This window comes from Opisthorchis viverrini, assembly GCF_000715545.1.
Source record: "Opisthorchis viverrini unplaced genomic scaffold opera_v5_180, whole genome shotgun sequence".
Lineage (NCBI taxonomy): Eukaryota > Metazoa > Platyhelminthes > Trematoda > Opisthorchiida > Opisthorchiidae > Opisthorchis > Opisthorchis viverrini.
The window spans coordinates 110,994-128,246 of NW_008751837.1; the positions used below are offsets into that span (position 1 = coordinate 110,994).

Below are 17,253 nucleotides of genomic sequence, written 5' to 3' on the forward strand. Positions count from 1 at the left end.
CCCCATGTTTCAACCCTCAACCTGGAAGACCAGGAAACTGTTCGTCAGACCTCTAACTCTTGACCAACCTGTTAGGAGAGGCTCTGTGTCACGGTGACACCATCCCACCGAAAAACACCCCTCCAAGTATAGCTCAATGGATCACTGAGATGCGCAAACCGTCACACCGCGGTAAGGTCCAGTCTCTTGGTGACGGTCTCCACAAAATAGAACCCATGGTTCTCATTGGGGCATCGATCGGAGAACAAGTCTAAAGACAACAATCGGGAGCGGGATGGCGTACGCCCGTGAGTTTTTCAGAAACTTATAGTCCATGCGGGCTTATAGTCTAACATAGGGGGCAACACTTGGATACTGACGCAGAGGGTCTTCATAACGAAATGGTGGCTGCTCTTTACCATGTTCTCAGGATTGACATCCGGAAAACACCAGTGAGGACAACCAAACAGCAAAGCATTAATTTGGAGAGTACAACGATCCATAAAAGTGCAGGAAAACGAGCTGACGAATGGTGGAAACCCTCCAATTAGTTAACATATACGTTTAAACAGCGTCAATCAGTGGTAAACCAACATTCTGTGAGCCATTGGTAGCTGAACGCCATATGAGACCCTGTTATTCGCCTAAAGAAAACGGTGAAAGAGCTCTACAAACAGTTAATATAATTGAGCAAAAAATAAAAGGTGGGAAAATCAGAAATGTCAAACCGTTTGTAACACCACACCTCTAGATAGTGCATCAAGAGGAGAATCAATCGGATACAGAGCGACGGATTGTTACTGAATCCCTCGAGTTGATTGTTCTGAGGAGCAGAGATGCAGGTGAAACTACGGTTTCAGTAACTAACCTTGAGGGAGACAAGAAACTTCGAACGTGATCTGTTGGGCTCGGAAGTTTCCTTACCACCATCCTGCGAACTGTCATTCAGAGCGTGGACAATGCGCACGCGAAGAACTTGCCCTCGAAAATAAGTAGCTTCTAGCACATCCTCCGGCGCAAGGCCTGTCTCACGCCTGGGTAGCCATGCTCGCAGTTCACCCAATCCAGACAGTAGCAAACCCCGTTCGCTGATCTTTACCACAAACGCAGCGAACAATGTCTGATCTTTTACACCACGCTGAACCCAATCGAACATTTCTTTGCTTCCGAGCAGAGGACATGACGCGTCAACCAGTCCACGTTTTGCTGTCAGAATCAATTTGTTTGCTCCCTTGTCCAGAGTAAGAACCTAGGCAAAAAAAGAGACGAAATGCATTCGAGAAATGGTTTCAGATCAGTTATAACCTTCGACGCCAAGTAAGGACTATAACTGACTAGCTCAGTCAATTAATTTGGCGGCTTCGAAGTCACCATAAAAACACCCTACCCTGATGGGCTCAGTGAAGTACAGTACAGTGAAGTACTCCGAGAAGTACACAGCAGAGTACATGTTTTGACGTAACACGCTTTTGAAAATGTCACAGCATCCAATGTCTGGAAAATTATGCATACTGATTGAGTGTCCACGATGAGAAAGCAAAACGCGACCAGCACAACCACTGAGATAAAGTTTGGTCAAGGGGGACAAAGCTACCAATTCAATCTTATGAGTGTCTGACAAAGGGTTGAAATTTGTCATTCAAACTAACTGAACGAAATGTCTGTGGAGGAACAAGCTGGAGCTGTAGCGCCAACCTCAATAACTCTGTTGGAATGGGTTCAGTTAGGCTTGGGAAAAACCGGTGTGCATCCACCCTAAGAAATTGCGATCAATCGAAAATTATCAGGGACAAGATGTGAAGGTCAGTGGGTCACGTAACTCCAATATCATTTGGTTAAAACATCACCACCATCATCATCATTGGCAGCAATGTCGAAATGGGAAGGCTAATGCTTCACTGCAGTACAATCATGTTAATTTATTTGACCAGAGCCCTATATTGGAAAGAAGAAACAAATAAGGCAGCGAGGGAGACCAGGGATAGCCTACCGAATACATCCGAGGTGTTTACATTTGCAACACTCAGTTAGACAATCTGGATAGAAAGTGACACCATGAACGTCACTGACAACAAAGCGTCCAACACCTCCAGCCACATATACAGAGAGTCGTCTGGACCCATGTTGCAATAACGCCCAAATGTTTTCCCAACATCCTTCATTCTCTTCTACCACCTCAAACTCTGTCCACCTCTAGGTTTCCGCCACTCGAACTTAGGTCAAAACATAGCGAGTACGTAAACGCCAGAACGTACGCGACAATCAATTTTCTGCCCACGTTGGAATTTCTCCGCCGGACGCTTCAACGGTATATCTGCAAGATGTAGATAAGGTATCAGCCCATTGAGTCTGTCCTCCGCACGAACAACAACGCCAGTTTTCGTGAAGCGGTTCACAACGGCCTAGAGAGTGGGGCGAAATTCAAACGTTAGTGAGAACACTGATATACACAGACCATGAAGCTAAAATTTTCGGATTTACTGGGAATACCTATTTAGTGTAGTGCTCTAGTTAAAACGAACAAACGAAGGTGTACATTTGCATCTAACAGGAACTAGAAAGACATCGTCCTATTGTGCTTTCTTAGTCCAATTTTTCCTACAGTAGTTTCAACCTGTAGCGTGACCGAGTGACAAGTTCTAAGTTGCTATTATGGTAAATTGCCGAACAGGTCAGGGTGAGTCAATAAGAACCCACTAATATGGACGAATAGTGAAGCAGCAGCGTTAGTTCTATTGAGCACTTTGTATGACAGTCGACAGGTAGACATGACATTCTCGATGAGGAATGCCACTGCGACGTGAACACTCAATTAGGGGAACTAGTAGGTGGTTCCAGCTGGGTTTCGAAGGGGTATCCCCTTAAGGGGTTGCAGTGGAAACTTTTTGTGTCACAAATGCCATTTTCCAGAACAGGATGTATCTTCTTGGTAGGCCCTCATGAAGAGATACCGTCGGGTTATCCACACCTGGACAGGGGTAACCAGGAAAGTCACACGTGGATTTAAACTGGGGCCTTTCCACTATGAAACTCGCACTAAGACGTCTGAAACATGACAAACTACAAACTCGAAGCGTCGAGAAAGAGTGGACTAAAAGAACCGGAACGCTCGATAATTAACAGGCGGACTCACGCTTATTAAGTCTCCAGGGGACAATTCTTCGATTGACAGAAAAGGTAGTTGTAGGAGTTTCCTGGAGAAGCAGAAGGGTGAAACAACAAAGATGTACAGTACCATGAACAATATGGTAACGAAGATAGTGCAAGCGGTCACCACATCTAACCGTTAAAGAAGCAGGTAGGAAAAAAATGAAATAAGATCATCGTTTAGCTGTAACATCCCTTCGGTGCCTAGGTGCCATGCCAACCGAAAGAAGCACGAAGATTGGAATACTGCCACGTTGCCGAAGCCTAGACAAGAGAAGTCGAGATGCAGAGGTCGGGTACGAACCACAGAACTTCCGGTCAGAAAATTCGCAATCCAACCACTGGGCAGGATGAATAATGAGGCAACCAATTACGCTTTGATGGGCGGATGCCACGAAAAACACTCTAAGACAGCACAGATGAATATTCGATGCCAGATTCGCATAACAAAAACGACCTCTATGGAGAAGCATACAATACGACTGGTTAAAAATATATAATCAAATTACAAAACCCTAATAGAATTGATCTAGCGGAAAGCGCTTTTGACAACTATATCACATTTATGTAAACTGGTGCCTTCCCCACTAATCCGAGCTCATCACAAGACTACATTTAACTAAATATACTACAAATAACTGTATGAAGAAGTCGAAGTAAAAGTGGGGGAATTCCAGATCAACTTGAGAGAACTAGTATTGTTACAGTGACATCAACAGCTGCAGTACCGGTGAAAACAACAGAACCGTTTGGGAAGTAAAATATGGGCATACTTTTTCATTGTGGCAATCGCAACGTCCTCCAACAGGTCATGGTCGATCACACGGCAGGTCACCTTTTGACCAGGGGCGAATTTGGATTTGAGGTTTTCGACTGCCAATTTGGTCGGTAGCTGGGCTCTCTGAAAACGAGGGATGAAGAATATGGAAAGATAGAGCAAGTGAATTTTTTTCTTTCACCGGCCTCAAAAATCTGAGACTAATGATACGTTGAAAACCTCGAAACCTAGCTACAAAGAGAAGCAGATTGCATGAACAAGAAGCGCTATGTTGTATATTTCAAACAGTTCCACACACAACCAATTATGGTTGAGCCCCAGTAAAGATAAAGTCCGATGGGATTCAGATAGCTTTTGGAGTTCGAGAATGGGAAGCCATCGCGAGTGACGTTTTTTCGTGTATCAGGGTAGCCCGGTTCTTCATACTTACAGGTGAATCACTGAGCTATGAGCTGATGACTTTCGAAAGGTATAAAAACGATGAATACATTTCCTAAGGAAGGACACGATGTGATACGCGTCGAACTAAAAATGAACAATCTTAAACAGGAACGAAAGGGTAAAAGGACACCCTGGAATGGATCGGATCAGATAAACAAAAACATGCAGCAGAAAATGTGGAAGATTGAGTCAAAATGTTCAACAAATGGCATCTTGGGTGCCGGAAAATCAGCTCATAGGATAAATATACTGTCCCAGTGCTTCTCATCTCTTCTCCAAGAAAAACACGAAAGGCCCTCATAAACCACATAAATCAACCTAGAAACTCAACCGGTTTTAAAAGCACTGACTAGTCAAACAAAGGAAATGCAATATGAAAGATCGCCAGTTTGGAGATTATGCTGCTATGGATGAAAAACAGGCAATCACACGAACCAGTGACCGTAAATGATAGAACATACCCGGACAACAGCTTGTAGGGTCTCCGAACCCGGGACTGAAAGATGTATTGTCCGTTTATCAACGCGTTCGATGACAGCATTACCCAACCGCATACCGATCGGCAGTTGCTTACATATAGTGGTGCAAGAGGATGTGTGAAGAAACGAAGACGGAAGTAAATGGGGCAACAACGAACCGGTCAGTTGTTTCGTCCCCGGATCGACTAAGATCAAGCAAACGAGTACCTTAAGGACAGAAGGCATGAGAAAGCGTGGAGGTCACGATATGCGCACAAAACACAGCCATCAGAGCCAAGAATGACAACTACATGCACAGTGTACCTGAGTTAAACACTGCTGATGGCTGTGGTGGAAATGACTAATTAGTTCCTGCTAACCATCCCACTAAGAAGTAGAAATAATGGTGAGTTCACGGAAGCCTAAATAGGTAGTGGCTGGGAGCCAGTCAAAGCCGGATTATGCATCCAAATTGTGCCTGAATTGGTTGATTGTTGTCACTGTTCATGTGACCAGAGAAAATGAGTCAAACAATAGGAATAGTTTGTCCCATAGGCAACCATCACGTCAACACATTGGGAAAAACCATTGCCAACCTACCTTTTGCGGGGAAAGTGACGTAGCACGGGTAACCGGATCTTTCGTCATTCAACAATGTTGCTCTGATTTTTCCTTTCTATCCGGATTGCCTGGCTAAAGGCTGAAGGGGTGTTTCTGGTAGGCCAGAATTGGGCTCACTTCTTGTTGAGATTCGATCTGATTTGTACAGGTGGAGAGTGGTCAACGCTAACATCCGAACACATCACCGATCAACCCGAAGGATCATGATCTGGCCCGCTACTTCAACCCACTGGTTTGAGTTGCCAGTTTATACCGTTTAACCATAATAACACGAGGTACAGTGAATGGCCATTCTCCTTGGTCTCAGTTCACAGTTGCATTCGGCAAATTACATGTCCCGAACAACAACGCTGAGTCTATTCACCAGTTTGTTGTTTGTCTTGCTCTTGACTGCGATTTAAATCCTCTGAATCAGCTAGCAGATTTATCTTTAGTTCCCTAAATACCTATCCTTCTGTCTAAAGCATAAGGACTGTGCTTACACCCACTTCTCACCATGTCACGCAATAAGCCTTCCTGGGTTCCTTCGGAACTAACCTTTGGTTACTTTGGTTGAGGCTCTCTTGTTCCCCTTATGTTAAACACTTTCGTTGTCTTTACCATACCCTTAATTAAAATGGTGCTTGAAAACATGCTCTATGAGAACAGTCTCTACTCTGACTTCACCGCTGAAACCAACAATCTTGGTGAGGTAACGTACGGAGTTATGAACAGTTTACTCACGGAATGACCGAAAGATTCGTTCGCCACTCCATGTTACGATGTCGGCCTTTGAATAAAGAGATATGGATCCAAAAACCACAAAAATAACTAAACGTTTCATGCAATTTCAAGGTCCGAATATGCCACATACGCCGTTCAATGATTCTCATCCTCGAACAACCCTCTGTCCTATTCCTCAGTGAAACCCAAATCTAACAATCTGGCGACATTACTATATCCAACTTCGCCATCTTTTTCCGTTAAATGGTTAAATGCATTCGCACCCAGTCTTTCCTCCCCATTTCATATGTTTTTGAACTAAACACCTACGTTCCTGATTTTTGACACCTTTCGACGTAAGGTAGTTCTTTTGAGTTTAGCGGCCACGGATCCCTCTTTTTTGTTGGACATTAACTGCAAACACGCTTCACTTTTCTTCCTTTTCTACGAGGCCACATTTTTTCTATGGTCAACTCCTTAACTTCGCTTATCTTAGTTCCAATCTGAATCCCTGACCTCGATGACACTTCACAAGTCCTAGACTTACCACTGACTTAACTCACCTGATTACATAGTAACCCCTTCCATCTCCGTTTATTATTCACATCACTATCTTATCAACCTATCTCCCTTACTTTTCCCTGCAAAAACTACTCTGCTTTTTCGTTGTATATTCTGAATATACTTTTGCTGAATAGGGTGCTGGGCGGCTACTGTTTTGGCCCCTAATCTTCAGATACTTTGATTATTGCTGGAAAACTGATGAGTGCTCCTTCTGATGGCACCGACTGATCTAGCCCTAGTTTTTTTCAAAAAGGGGAAGCAATAAACCGCCGAATGACTCAGACGCATCCATTTCCCTCGCACATGCTCACTGATTTGGCAGGCGTAACGTTTGTCCGTCTACCATCATCATCGTCATCATCACATCAGTGTTCAACACCGATGCTTCGCTGCCGTACAACCATGATTTATCTGAAAGCCTTATTGTGAAGGAAGGAATAAAGGCGGATGGAGGAGGAGTGCTGGCTTATCACAATCATTCCGAGGTGCCTACACCTCCAGACATTTACGCAGGCAATTTGGATAGGAACAGCAAGAATTCCACTGGCAGCCATATCTTGTAGTGTCTCAAACCAGGTGCAGCTGGGATCACGCGGTCCCCATACTGAGGGGCGAGTAGCACCGACAGCAGCAAAGCGTCTCGTAATCTCCTTCAAACCCCACTGCCAAGTCGAGTTGGCCGCCTCTCTGCTTAAGCCAATCTGAGTTGGGCAAGGAAAAAAGCACTCTTTTGGGCAAATGATGGTTAGGCAGACGCAACACTTGTCCCAACCAACGCAGCCTATGGTGCTGGACACATGCTTCAATGGAAGTACCCGTTGCACAACCGAAAACTCACTGAGCTACCTCGAGCTCAGTGGGCAGGTGGGATAAAAAAAGTTCAATATTGGTGGACTGCTGTTGTAGGCTCCCCCGGAACAAGCCACGTTGATTGTGCATTGTTTCCAAATACAATGGTTTTAACGGTATATTCTGGGTGGTGGGTTGAAGATCTTAGCAGATCTACGCTCTCATCGGTGACTCGGATAACGGCAATCTGAAGGAAGTCATCAATCGCAAAGCTGGACGTCCTTGACATATTCCATCTGAAGAAGTGTTTGTACACAACCGGAGCGTGCCACCAGGGTGCTTACGAATTTGAAGAGCACACTAGTCTTCATCAAGCACTTTCAGAGTGGTTCGATCCACGAAGCCGACGAAGGTATGAATATCCATAAATACTACCACTGTGGGAACATGCACCCTCTCTACGGCTCACGAGTTCACTTGAAGACGAGTGCGCTAATAATAGCAATTGTAAGTCTTCAAAGTAACCGATATTACAGCAATGCTCTGGTGGTTTGAGGTATTTGGACGTTGATCGTTCGCAAAGGAGCTTGACAAACATTCCGCTACATGTTCTTGGGTCTGAATTTTCGAAAAAAAGATTTGCCAGTTGGTCGCACAGCGCATAATCCTCAGCTTCGAGCAGTCCGGGTAGTGGATTATTTTTACCGGAGACTCTAAAGCCTTTCACAGAGCTAAGGACAGGTGGAGGGGAACAGACAAAAACCTAGGATAACACTCAGTAGGTGTTGCCGATGGAGGACGAGATAAATGGGATTTGAATGGAGAATAGAATTGTTATTTTCAAGAATCGGCTTGACGATGTCTATCAGCTGTGAGCGAGGGTGGTTCCTCTGACTTGTCAAGGTTCAGTGAACAGATTGGTTTGAATGACTATCCAACGTAGCCCCAGCATATTTCACCTCTTTGATTCACGGTTCTGACCTCACCATTTAATCTCCTTTTTTGAAACGCTTAGCAAGCCGTTGTATAACTTAGCGCTATGCTTGGTGGTATGTCGTATTTGCGGGGATCGTTTTACGCCAGTCCGAAAAATCCAAGAGCTAGCACAGATCTAAGGTCCGCACCGTCCGTCACCTCAATTACAATTCTCCCAGATTAGCGTGGCCCAAACTTGATTAGCGTTCAGGGTCCATCAATGCATCCTGGGTTGCTAGCAAGAATGCGTTGAAAAGCACCACCAGATTGAGGTTGCATCAATTTAGGCATCGGTTCGTTACAGTCGGTGTGAACATGGCCCGCACAAATCGGTGTGATGCGCACACGTACTCCAACACGAGCGATAAGACTTCACAGGACCGCACCACCGAAACTGATTGCGAGCACTGGATGATGGACGAAAGGTGATCTTTCCGGTGTCAAAAATTCGACCTTACCAGAAGTGTTTATGGTCCGCCAACAGGCAGGAACCAACCACTATTATCACTCGGGTATTCCGGCATCTAACTCTCCGAGACCGATACACACTGGAGAAGTATGAAGCCGGGTGTAAAACTTGCCATAGCCCGAATCCGTACTACAGTCAGCCGATGCTTATGTTTAAATAAGTAAAAGACTTATTTCTGATGCACAATATCCATTTATTCTGGTTGCCGCTTGACGACTCAACGCCTCTATTTACGAATACCCATTCAAGTAGCACCGGCTCGACGATTACGTCCAGAGCTATCCTCACAGGTGAGAAGGGGCACCGAACTTCCAGGAAGGTGTGCACAGCAAATTATGTTGGAAATTGAGGAGTTAGGTCTTAAAAGAACTGCACAGGAACAACACAACACCACCGCACCTGGGTGCTGAGTAATTCTCCATTTTTCCGCTTTCTCAGCTGTGCGGCAGTTAAAACAAGGCAAATATATCAGGAGGATGAAAGAACGATTCATGTCAGTCGGTTATACCAGTGGTGAGTGCAGCTCAAAAATCTGAAGTCCGATGAAATAGCTCCCTCAAATGTCGAAGAAATGAGAGTTTTCCGGTCAAGTTGTCAGCAATAAAAAGTACAGTTATCTTCTGTGTGTCATATTGCCATGTTTACCAGTAGGTGTCCATCACGCCATAGAACAAGAGTCCAAAGGTGAGTTGCACTACCCAGTGCTTGTGTTATTGCATACCTAAAATTGTGAGCGAGGGACACTTCATAAGCCCAAATTTAACACTGAAGATGCGAGTCCGAGAGCACCATGTAAAAGAATTGCTCACACACACATGATTTCAACTGCTTGATCAGCGTCACGCACAAAAACGATCAAATATCGCAGTCTTCATTGAGTGTCGGTGTGCCTTCCATTCCGCAGATACATTGACCTTCCTACATATCCTGGGAAAAACTAACAACACGAACACCACTGACACGGATCAGTAGACATTTCTTGCAATGTATCCAGCCAAGAGCAGCACGGGTCCAAGGGACGCCATCCCGAAAGGCGTACCGCAGCAACAACATCGAAACTCACCACAATCTCCTTCACACCCTTCTGTCAAGTCATGCGTTGTCCACCTCACGGTTTTTGCCGTCCAGAAGGAGGCACGGAGAACAACACTCGTCTTGGAAGACGGTGTTTTGACATGCGTAGAACACAACTGAGCCATCGCAATCGATAGTGCTGGATGTTTCATATGAATAAAGTATCCGTTGCACAAAGATCTTTTAATCACATCGTTATGAATCTGTCGACGCCATCCAACACCAGCAAAGCAATTGAGGTGTCGATAGTAAAAATCCTGAAGATCCCTCATATCTGTCCGCAAAGGCTACGTCTCGTAACCACATAATACAACGATACAGCAAAAAAAAACAACAAATCGTTCAGCTGTAGCGCCCTTTCGGTGCCTAGTTGCCATGCCACCCGAAGGAAGCACGAGGGCTGGGATACTGTCAGGTTGCCCAAGCCTAGACAGGGGAAGTCGAGTGGCGGAGGTCGGGTTCGAACCACGGACCTTCCGGTCAGTGAATTCGCGCCCTAACCACTTGAGCCATCTCGCCCCTTTACTACAGCCTGGTACACTCGACCCTTGAGACCCAGTGATATGACCATTTCATGTGACAAGTGACGCCAGCTACCAAACGTGGTTCGGCGCTTTGAAATTCGTGCACCGACTTCATCAGATACACTTCCGTCAGAGCTAATACAATTACCAAGGTATGTGAAATCCTCCACACCCTCCGGTGGTTTTTTTTGAAGTGTAAGGGCTATGTTCATAGACTGTACTTTCTGCTCTGCACCTCGAATGTGCGAGACGCATGTCAAAATATGTTATGAAGGTGTCCAGTTCATTCATCAGAACTTGCGCTTCACCTTCACCTTCGAAAACGAGGGAGATGTCCTCTGCGTACTCCAAATCAACGAGGTTCTTACCAGCAACAACTTGAACACCCGGGTTCCGAAAAACCTCCATGGTTTGCCTCATTATTGCGCCAGTGAATTTGAACATAAATGGAGAGACTGGACATCCTTGTCGGACACCACTCTCACAGGCCCAGAATTATAGGAATATAGGGATCAGATTATGTTCAAAGTTCTGCCATATATCCTGTTGAGTAAGTATGGTTAACAACACTGGCCGATCGACGGAAACGAACCCACCCTTGAAGTCAAAGAACACCAATATTGTGGGTTTTCTGTACATATAGCGGTGCTCTAAAATTTGACGGAGTGTGAAGATGTGGTCGACACAGCCTCTACCTAGTAGAAATCGCGATTGATGCTCACAGGCCAAGCATTCGTGCGCCGCCGTAAGACATAGAAGAATCAGTGACGCCAGAAACCTTGTTTCAACATAAATCAAACTAACACCCCTGTGGTTAGCATACAGCCTCTACCTAGTAGAAATCGCGATTGATGCTCACAGGCCAAGCATTCGTGCGCCGCCGTAAGAAATAGAAGAATCAGTGACGCCAGAAACCTTGTTTCAACATAAATCAAACTAACACCCCTGTGGTTAGCATACTCACTGCATCCTTTTTGAAAATGGGCACTATTATCGACTCATCCAAATTATCTCTTTCTCCGCGATAGACTCAAATAGGGTAGACAAGCAACTGAAGATTTCACCACCAATATTGAACAGAGCAGGTGGAAACTCGTCAAGGCCGGGAGCACGTTGACGCTTGAGTAGAGATATACACTCGGACACTTCTGATGTTGAAGACAGCTTCATATTCAGTCTGACTTTCTGTTGAAGGCCAGGATTCCGGATTTTAGATAGCATTTGGCCAACTCAATCGCTCTTCGCAGTACTGTACCTAGCGGTCCAAACGTTCTCTTTCAGTGCATATCACAGAGCCATTATGGTCCCTGATAGTTTCGCCGAAAAAAGACTTCCGAGGACCAGCCGAGCGAATCAAGGGGAACAGCCTGCGGACGTCTTCAATATTTTGCCTATTCCATTTCCTTGGCCTATTGGATCCACCAAGTCTCACCGTCAGTAAGAACACTAAGTTTTATCTGGCGTCGGATGATCTATCGGGTTGTGTGTTTGCAGTCAGGAGGAAGGTGTCGCCGACCCTCCAGAATCGTTCAGCTGTAGCACCCTTTCGGTGCCTAACTGCCATGCCACCCGAGGGTTGCAAGAGGGCTGGTATAATGCCAGGTTGCCCAAGCCTAGACAGGGGAAGTCGAGTGGCGGAGGTCGGATTCGAACCACGGAACTTACGGTCAGTAAATTCGCTAACTAACCACTTGGGCCATCTCGCCCAACCTCCAGACGAGCCATGGTCCTATCAGAGATCCGATGTTTGGATGAGGTTCGCTGGGTTGCACGCAAACGGAAGTTCCAACTCTGAGAAGCACCAGGGATATCTGTTGGGAGTGGCTATTAATATCCGACATCCGATCGTCCGGCAGGCGTTCGAGGGGACTCTGAAAGTTTCGTTTGATTTCGGGGTCCATTAATTTCTCAATGGCTGGGCGAAGTGTGCGTTTTGCGTAGAGCTGAAAGGCGCAATGAAAAACAGCAACGCACAAGTACATGTTAGGAGTCCATGCTAGTATTCCAGAAAAAGCGGCAGGTAGTCGTTCAGTTGCGCACCAGCTGTAACTACCAACGAACGGAGGCAATAGGGCTGGGATACTGCCACGTTGCCCAAGTTGAGATGCAGAGACTGGGTTCGAACCACGGACCTTCCGGTCTGTAAGCTAGGGCATTAATCACTGAGCTATCAACCATCACCACTGGTAACTGACGGCGACTAGGTCAATTTGAATTCGGGACTGATTCATTGGTAGGCACCACATTGTCAAACGATTTCTGCTGTTCCGCAAACGGGTACTGCAAACTAACAGTCTGTGATCGGCACATATCTGAAGAAGACAGTTTCCGTTGTTCGTGCTCCTCGTATCTAACCAAAGACCACCAATCAATTGAGCCTCGGTACCGCCTAGTCTACCCATCTAGGCGTTTACGCCAATCACCAACCTAAACCGTTAAAGAAACTGTCTTTGTCAGATTCAGAGCTACGGTCCGTTGTAGCACAAACAAGAAAAACAAGTTGCGATGAACCTGTTTCTAGAAATCTTCTCACAGGTCTTGCCAAACCGGCCACGCAGAGGCAACTGCGTGGCGCGCAACCGAGGCCTCCGTGTCACCAGAGCAGCGCAGTCTGAACCCAGAAGAGAACGGGGGCGGTTAGTTCAAGTGCTGTACTTGCGTACTGCATCCTTTTTTCTGAAAGATAGCATAGCAATGTGGATGGAACTCAGTGAAAGAGCAAGAGCCACCTGTTGTGCTGCAGGTTCAAGTGTGCAACTTAAGGCAGCTAAGCAGACCGGTTTACAGGGTTTGAAAAGTGTTTAGGGTTGTTACTTAATTCAGACGTACAGAAGCTGCAGCTGAGCGTGATGCACGGCACTGCAGTCAATCCTAGTGCTTAGACATGCTAAAAGTGCCATAAAACTTGGGGCAAAGAAGAGGGAAAACTTAAAAGTGTAAGAATGGAGGCATCAGCAGTAGCATGTTTTCGTTTACCCACGCTGCAGTATGCAGCAAGTAGGGCGTGGTGACACCGCGTGACAGCCGATGTGCAATGAGACAATGTTCAGTCGATCATGGTGGTGCGTTGACTGGTATACTGCCAGAGCACCCGAACATAGACAGGAGAACATTTAGGGCCCTCACCCAAAGCCACTGACTAGAAACCTGACCACAAGGCAGCTGTGCCTGGCGGGAAATGCAAGCGCATTACCACGCATGTTCTAACCCCGAACATGGAGGGCCAGGATAATATACTGGTCAGACTTCTAACAATTCATCAACCTGGCATGAGAGACTCTATGTGATGCATTAATACCACCCAGTATGGCTCAAGGGATCACGGAGGCACACAAACCATGGTAAGGCCCAGTCTCTTTGTGACGAGTGCTCAACTTGGGTCGAGAAAAGTCGATGCCATGATGCGAAACGTCCACCCACCAGTTAACTGCTCATTATGGTATAGGTGTGCCCGGGCGGCGATGGAAGGCTTTAGCGGACCCCCCAGAGGGGGAGAGATGGCCCAAGTGGTTAGAGAGCGAATTTACTGACCGGAAGGTCCGTGGTTCGAATCCGACCTCCGCCACTCGACTTGACCTGTCTAGGCTTGGGCAACCTGGCAGTATCCCAGCCCTCGTGCTTCCTTCAGGTGGCATGGCAGCTAGGCACCGGAAGGGCGCAACAGCTGAACGCTTTTTTTCAGAATAACTGCTAGGTAGGACACTGGCCCATAAGACAGTGGAGAGTTTGCTGGGAACCATTATGAGAAATGTAGGCCACCAAGAAATGAATAACATAAAATGTATCCACAAAATGGTCAACCCATAGCAAAAGGTATGAGGTACTCACTTCCATGCCTATTCTGTACTCGTCCTCAGAGCCTCTGTAGTGGGCGCGGTTAATGGATATAAGATAGTCCGAAAACTTGGCAACAAGGGTTGACCCCACTTTTTTGTGTACGGTAGCACGCAGCCAAGTGCCCGGAGTCAAACATCCGAAATGAACGGGTGCGGCTGGGTCCAACTGACATGCAGGTAAAATTGAATATCTTGAGACATACCACAAGGTCTGAAGGATTGTCTAGCTGAGTGGTCACCCTGAGGACACGCATCGTGTCGGATGTAAGAAAAGTGATATTGTCCGAGACAACCGGATAGAAGGTCATCACAGAACCTAAATATACCTTTTCTGCCAGGAATCGAAGTTCACGAACAATCGTCATTTACCTGTGGTGAGTGACTTCGGAAGGAAACAACTCAGCCCCTGAATCCCTGTCCCAATAGTGTATCCGTGGTCTTCTTCGGTATCAACAGATCCAGAAATATGGGTTCGCGCCCTTATATGCTTCCTCGTGATCCCCTTATTGACCAATTCAGGGAAAAGAGACAATTCCGACAAGTGCTTCGAATGATCAGAAGCCTGAGAAGACTGGACACTCGGAACGGCTTTTTTCACATAACACCGTACTAGCTGCCCAGTGTGGAAAAGATCTTCCAAAGCTGTCACACTATCCTAAGAAATATATAATACAGTGAAGTAATCAAAATTACATCAATCTCGCCTGAATCAACCATTTTCTTCACCAACGCGGAGTAGCTGCTACTAATATCATAAATATTTACCCTCCCGATTTCTCCATGTGGGAGGCATACATCCAAGTAGAACTTCGCGACTGTTTTGATTCTGCCCAGCACCAAGTCCTCTGTCTGCATCTTGACCAGCCGAAAAAGTGATGGTAGCGTAGAATTTCAACACTTGCGGTTCTGGCTTCAGTTCAGTAGTTCAACCACACAAGTCAGTTCACAAGCTTGACGAGCGGTGCAGGATACGCAAGTGCTTTTTTCGAGGTAACCAGCCTCCGGAACTCCAACAAGGTCTTGGTGGTATCTGTGGGTTTCGAATTTAGCCGGCTGTATGATAGTGGTGGGGGCTGAAGCAATGTTTTCTCCCTCTGCAATACGAATGATGTTTTCTGTGAGAAGGAAAGGCGGTACACATCCATTCAACTTCGCTGCGTAGTTACGATCAGGCACTGCGATAAAAATGCGGTGCAACTTATTCACATGAATTTTTCAGTGGGAGGGCTACCGGGTGTCACGAATAACGTGTTGCGTCTTGATGATGCCTTATCAACTAGTGCTTAGGGATGGCCAACGTACCTGTGATCAGTATGCGATCAGGGACTTACTCAACCAGTGCACGCTACTGTAGCGTGCAGCCGTTTTTAGCCTTCCCTGACTATCCTTGACTGTATCTGCTTGTGCGTAAACATGTATCATAGCCAGGTTTTGAAATTCATATTTTTATATCGCACTATCTACATGCAGTTGTTTCTGTATTGCATACAACCAGTTGGCTGTGGTTGCCAACACGGTACATACTCATGCAACCATCAAACGTCATGCTCTCTCGTTTCCCCCGGCACCTGACATGATGCATTCGCTAGCCTTTATCTATTCAAACCTTTTACTGGGTTGCCACTGGCACGGCATTTTTCGTGGGGGAAGAATCTACTGGCTGTTGGTCCGGTATGCAGCGTTAAACTAGATATGTATGGCTCAGTGACCAAGTGAACCATGGCCGGTGGCAAGAAACTGCTCATAGATGATGAGCTTGTAGGAATCATATGCATCGGTGTGAGTTGATCCGGCATGGAAGAAACGCGTCTTTGTAACTAGCTACAGGTCGACTGGTCATGTCGAAAAATTAGCCGTCATTTAGTTGTTGAGTGTATCTGTATGTATGTACATGCTTTGTACAATTTTGTTTGATTATCAGTAGAACTGACTGGCAAGAAGCATTCAGTTTTTACCTCGGGACACGTAATGGCTGACTGAGCCATTCAAGAGGAGAATAGAAGTCATTCAATTGATTGTTTATAGTCATGCAGCCAGGGGAGCAGGATAGAGGGTTCGTGGAACCTTTTTCTCTAAACAAATCAGCACAAGGGAGACTTGACTGCGATGTATACTGTGGGTGAAGGTGACTGCACGGGTGACCTTGCAGGTATGCCCGTGAGAAGGTTAATAAACCGCGAGATTTGAGATTGGAAGAGACGGTAATTGCGGATGAGGCGCTATGGCAGTCGGTGGTATTTCGTGAGAAGAGCTCATGAAAGAGTGGTCCTTCTGGATGGGATAAGTTCCGACTAATTTTGTCGCTTTCCCCAGAGCATTATATAGCATAATCACTAAGCGTCTCAACCGCGAAAAATGAACATGACAATGTTTGGAGGAGGGAAGTGGGAAGGGGAAATGAGTTCGATCTGTCGAGGTGAATTCAAGATGGCGAAAAATCAACATTCTGGTAAGCTTTTCGAGGAATAAATGTACAATAACATCGAAGAAAACCTAAACGCAATCTAGATGGCGAGATCTTTCTGGTAGTCAACGCATGTGGTGTTCTGTTTCTGGAGGATGACTGCAGAACCATGCCACAGTATGAAGGTTCGTTAATACGTGTTCGGTTTGTGAAGCGGATGAGTGGAAGATCGTTGGTCTGGAACCAATAGCAGAAGTCACTCGTCGGTTGAGATGGTCATAAGACTATGAGGCGTACTACAAAGCGATCGGCGCAGAACGGATAATTCTACTTTTTGCGGACGACTTGAAATCCTGGAGTTCCAATGCCAGTGCCATCCAAATGGATATCGACTCTGTCAATTCACGGATTCACGGATTGATACACAGGATCGAGGCTTTTGCCCAAGTTTCCCGGGTCGGTTTTGTTCTTGTCGGTCAGTGGCTGTCGTTC

General features: G+C 46.1%; 2 protein-coding genes across 2 annotated transcripts in view; one reads left to right on the forward strand and one right to left on the reverse strand.

The window, feature by feature from the left end:
• Nucleotides 1–15,212, reverse strand: part of T265_07673 (hypothetical protein) — a gene marked incomplete at both ends in the record, with an annotated part of 42,462 nt that extends 27,250 nt beyond the window's left edge. The window contains 9 exons of the mRNA XM_009173252.1: nucleotides 848–1,228; nucleotides 2,235–2,381; nucleotides 3,113–3,173; nucleotides 3,900–4,027; nucleotides 4,807–5,031; nucleotides 14,350–14,523; nucleotides 14,561–14,688; nucleotides 14,727–15,012; nucleotides 15,051–15,212. Of these exons, the coding sequence (XP_009171516.1) occupies nucleotides 848–1,228; nucleotides 2,235–2,381; nucleotides 3,113–3,173; nucleotides 3,900–4,027; nucleotides 4,807–5,031; nucleotides 14,350–14,523; nucleotides 14,561–14,688; nucleotides 14,727–15,012; nucleotides 15,051–15,212 (1,692 nt within the window). The remainder of the gene's footprint in view (nucleotides 1–847; nucleotides 1,229–2,234; nucleotides 2,382–3,112; nucleotides 3,174–3,899; nucleotides 4,028–4,806; nucleotides 5,032–14,349; nucleotides 14,524–14,560; nucleotides 14,689–14,726; nucleotides 15,013–15,050) is intronic.
• On the forward strand, nucleotides 4,849–7,253 carry T265_07674 (hypothetical protein; the record flags this gene model as incomplete). The annotated part of the gene is made up of 2 exons (XM_009173253.1): nucleotides 4,849–4,961; nucleotides 7,013–7,253. The coding sequence occupies 2 exons, from the start codon at nucleotides 4,849–4,851 to the stop codon at nucleotides 7,251–7,253; spliced, it is 354 nt and encodes a 117-aa protein (XP_009171517.1).
• Nucleotides 15,213–17,253: the final 2,041 nt, after the last annotated feature.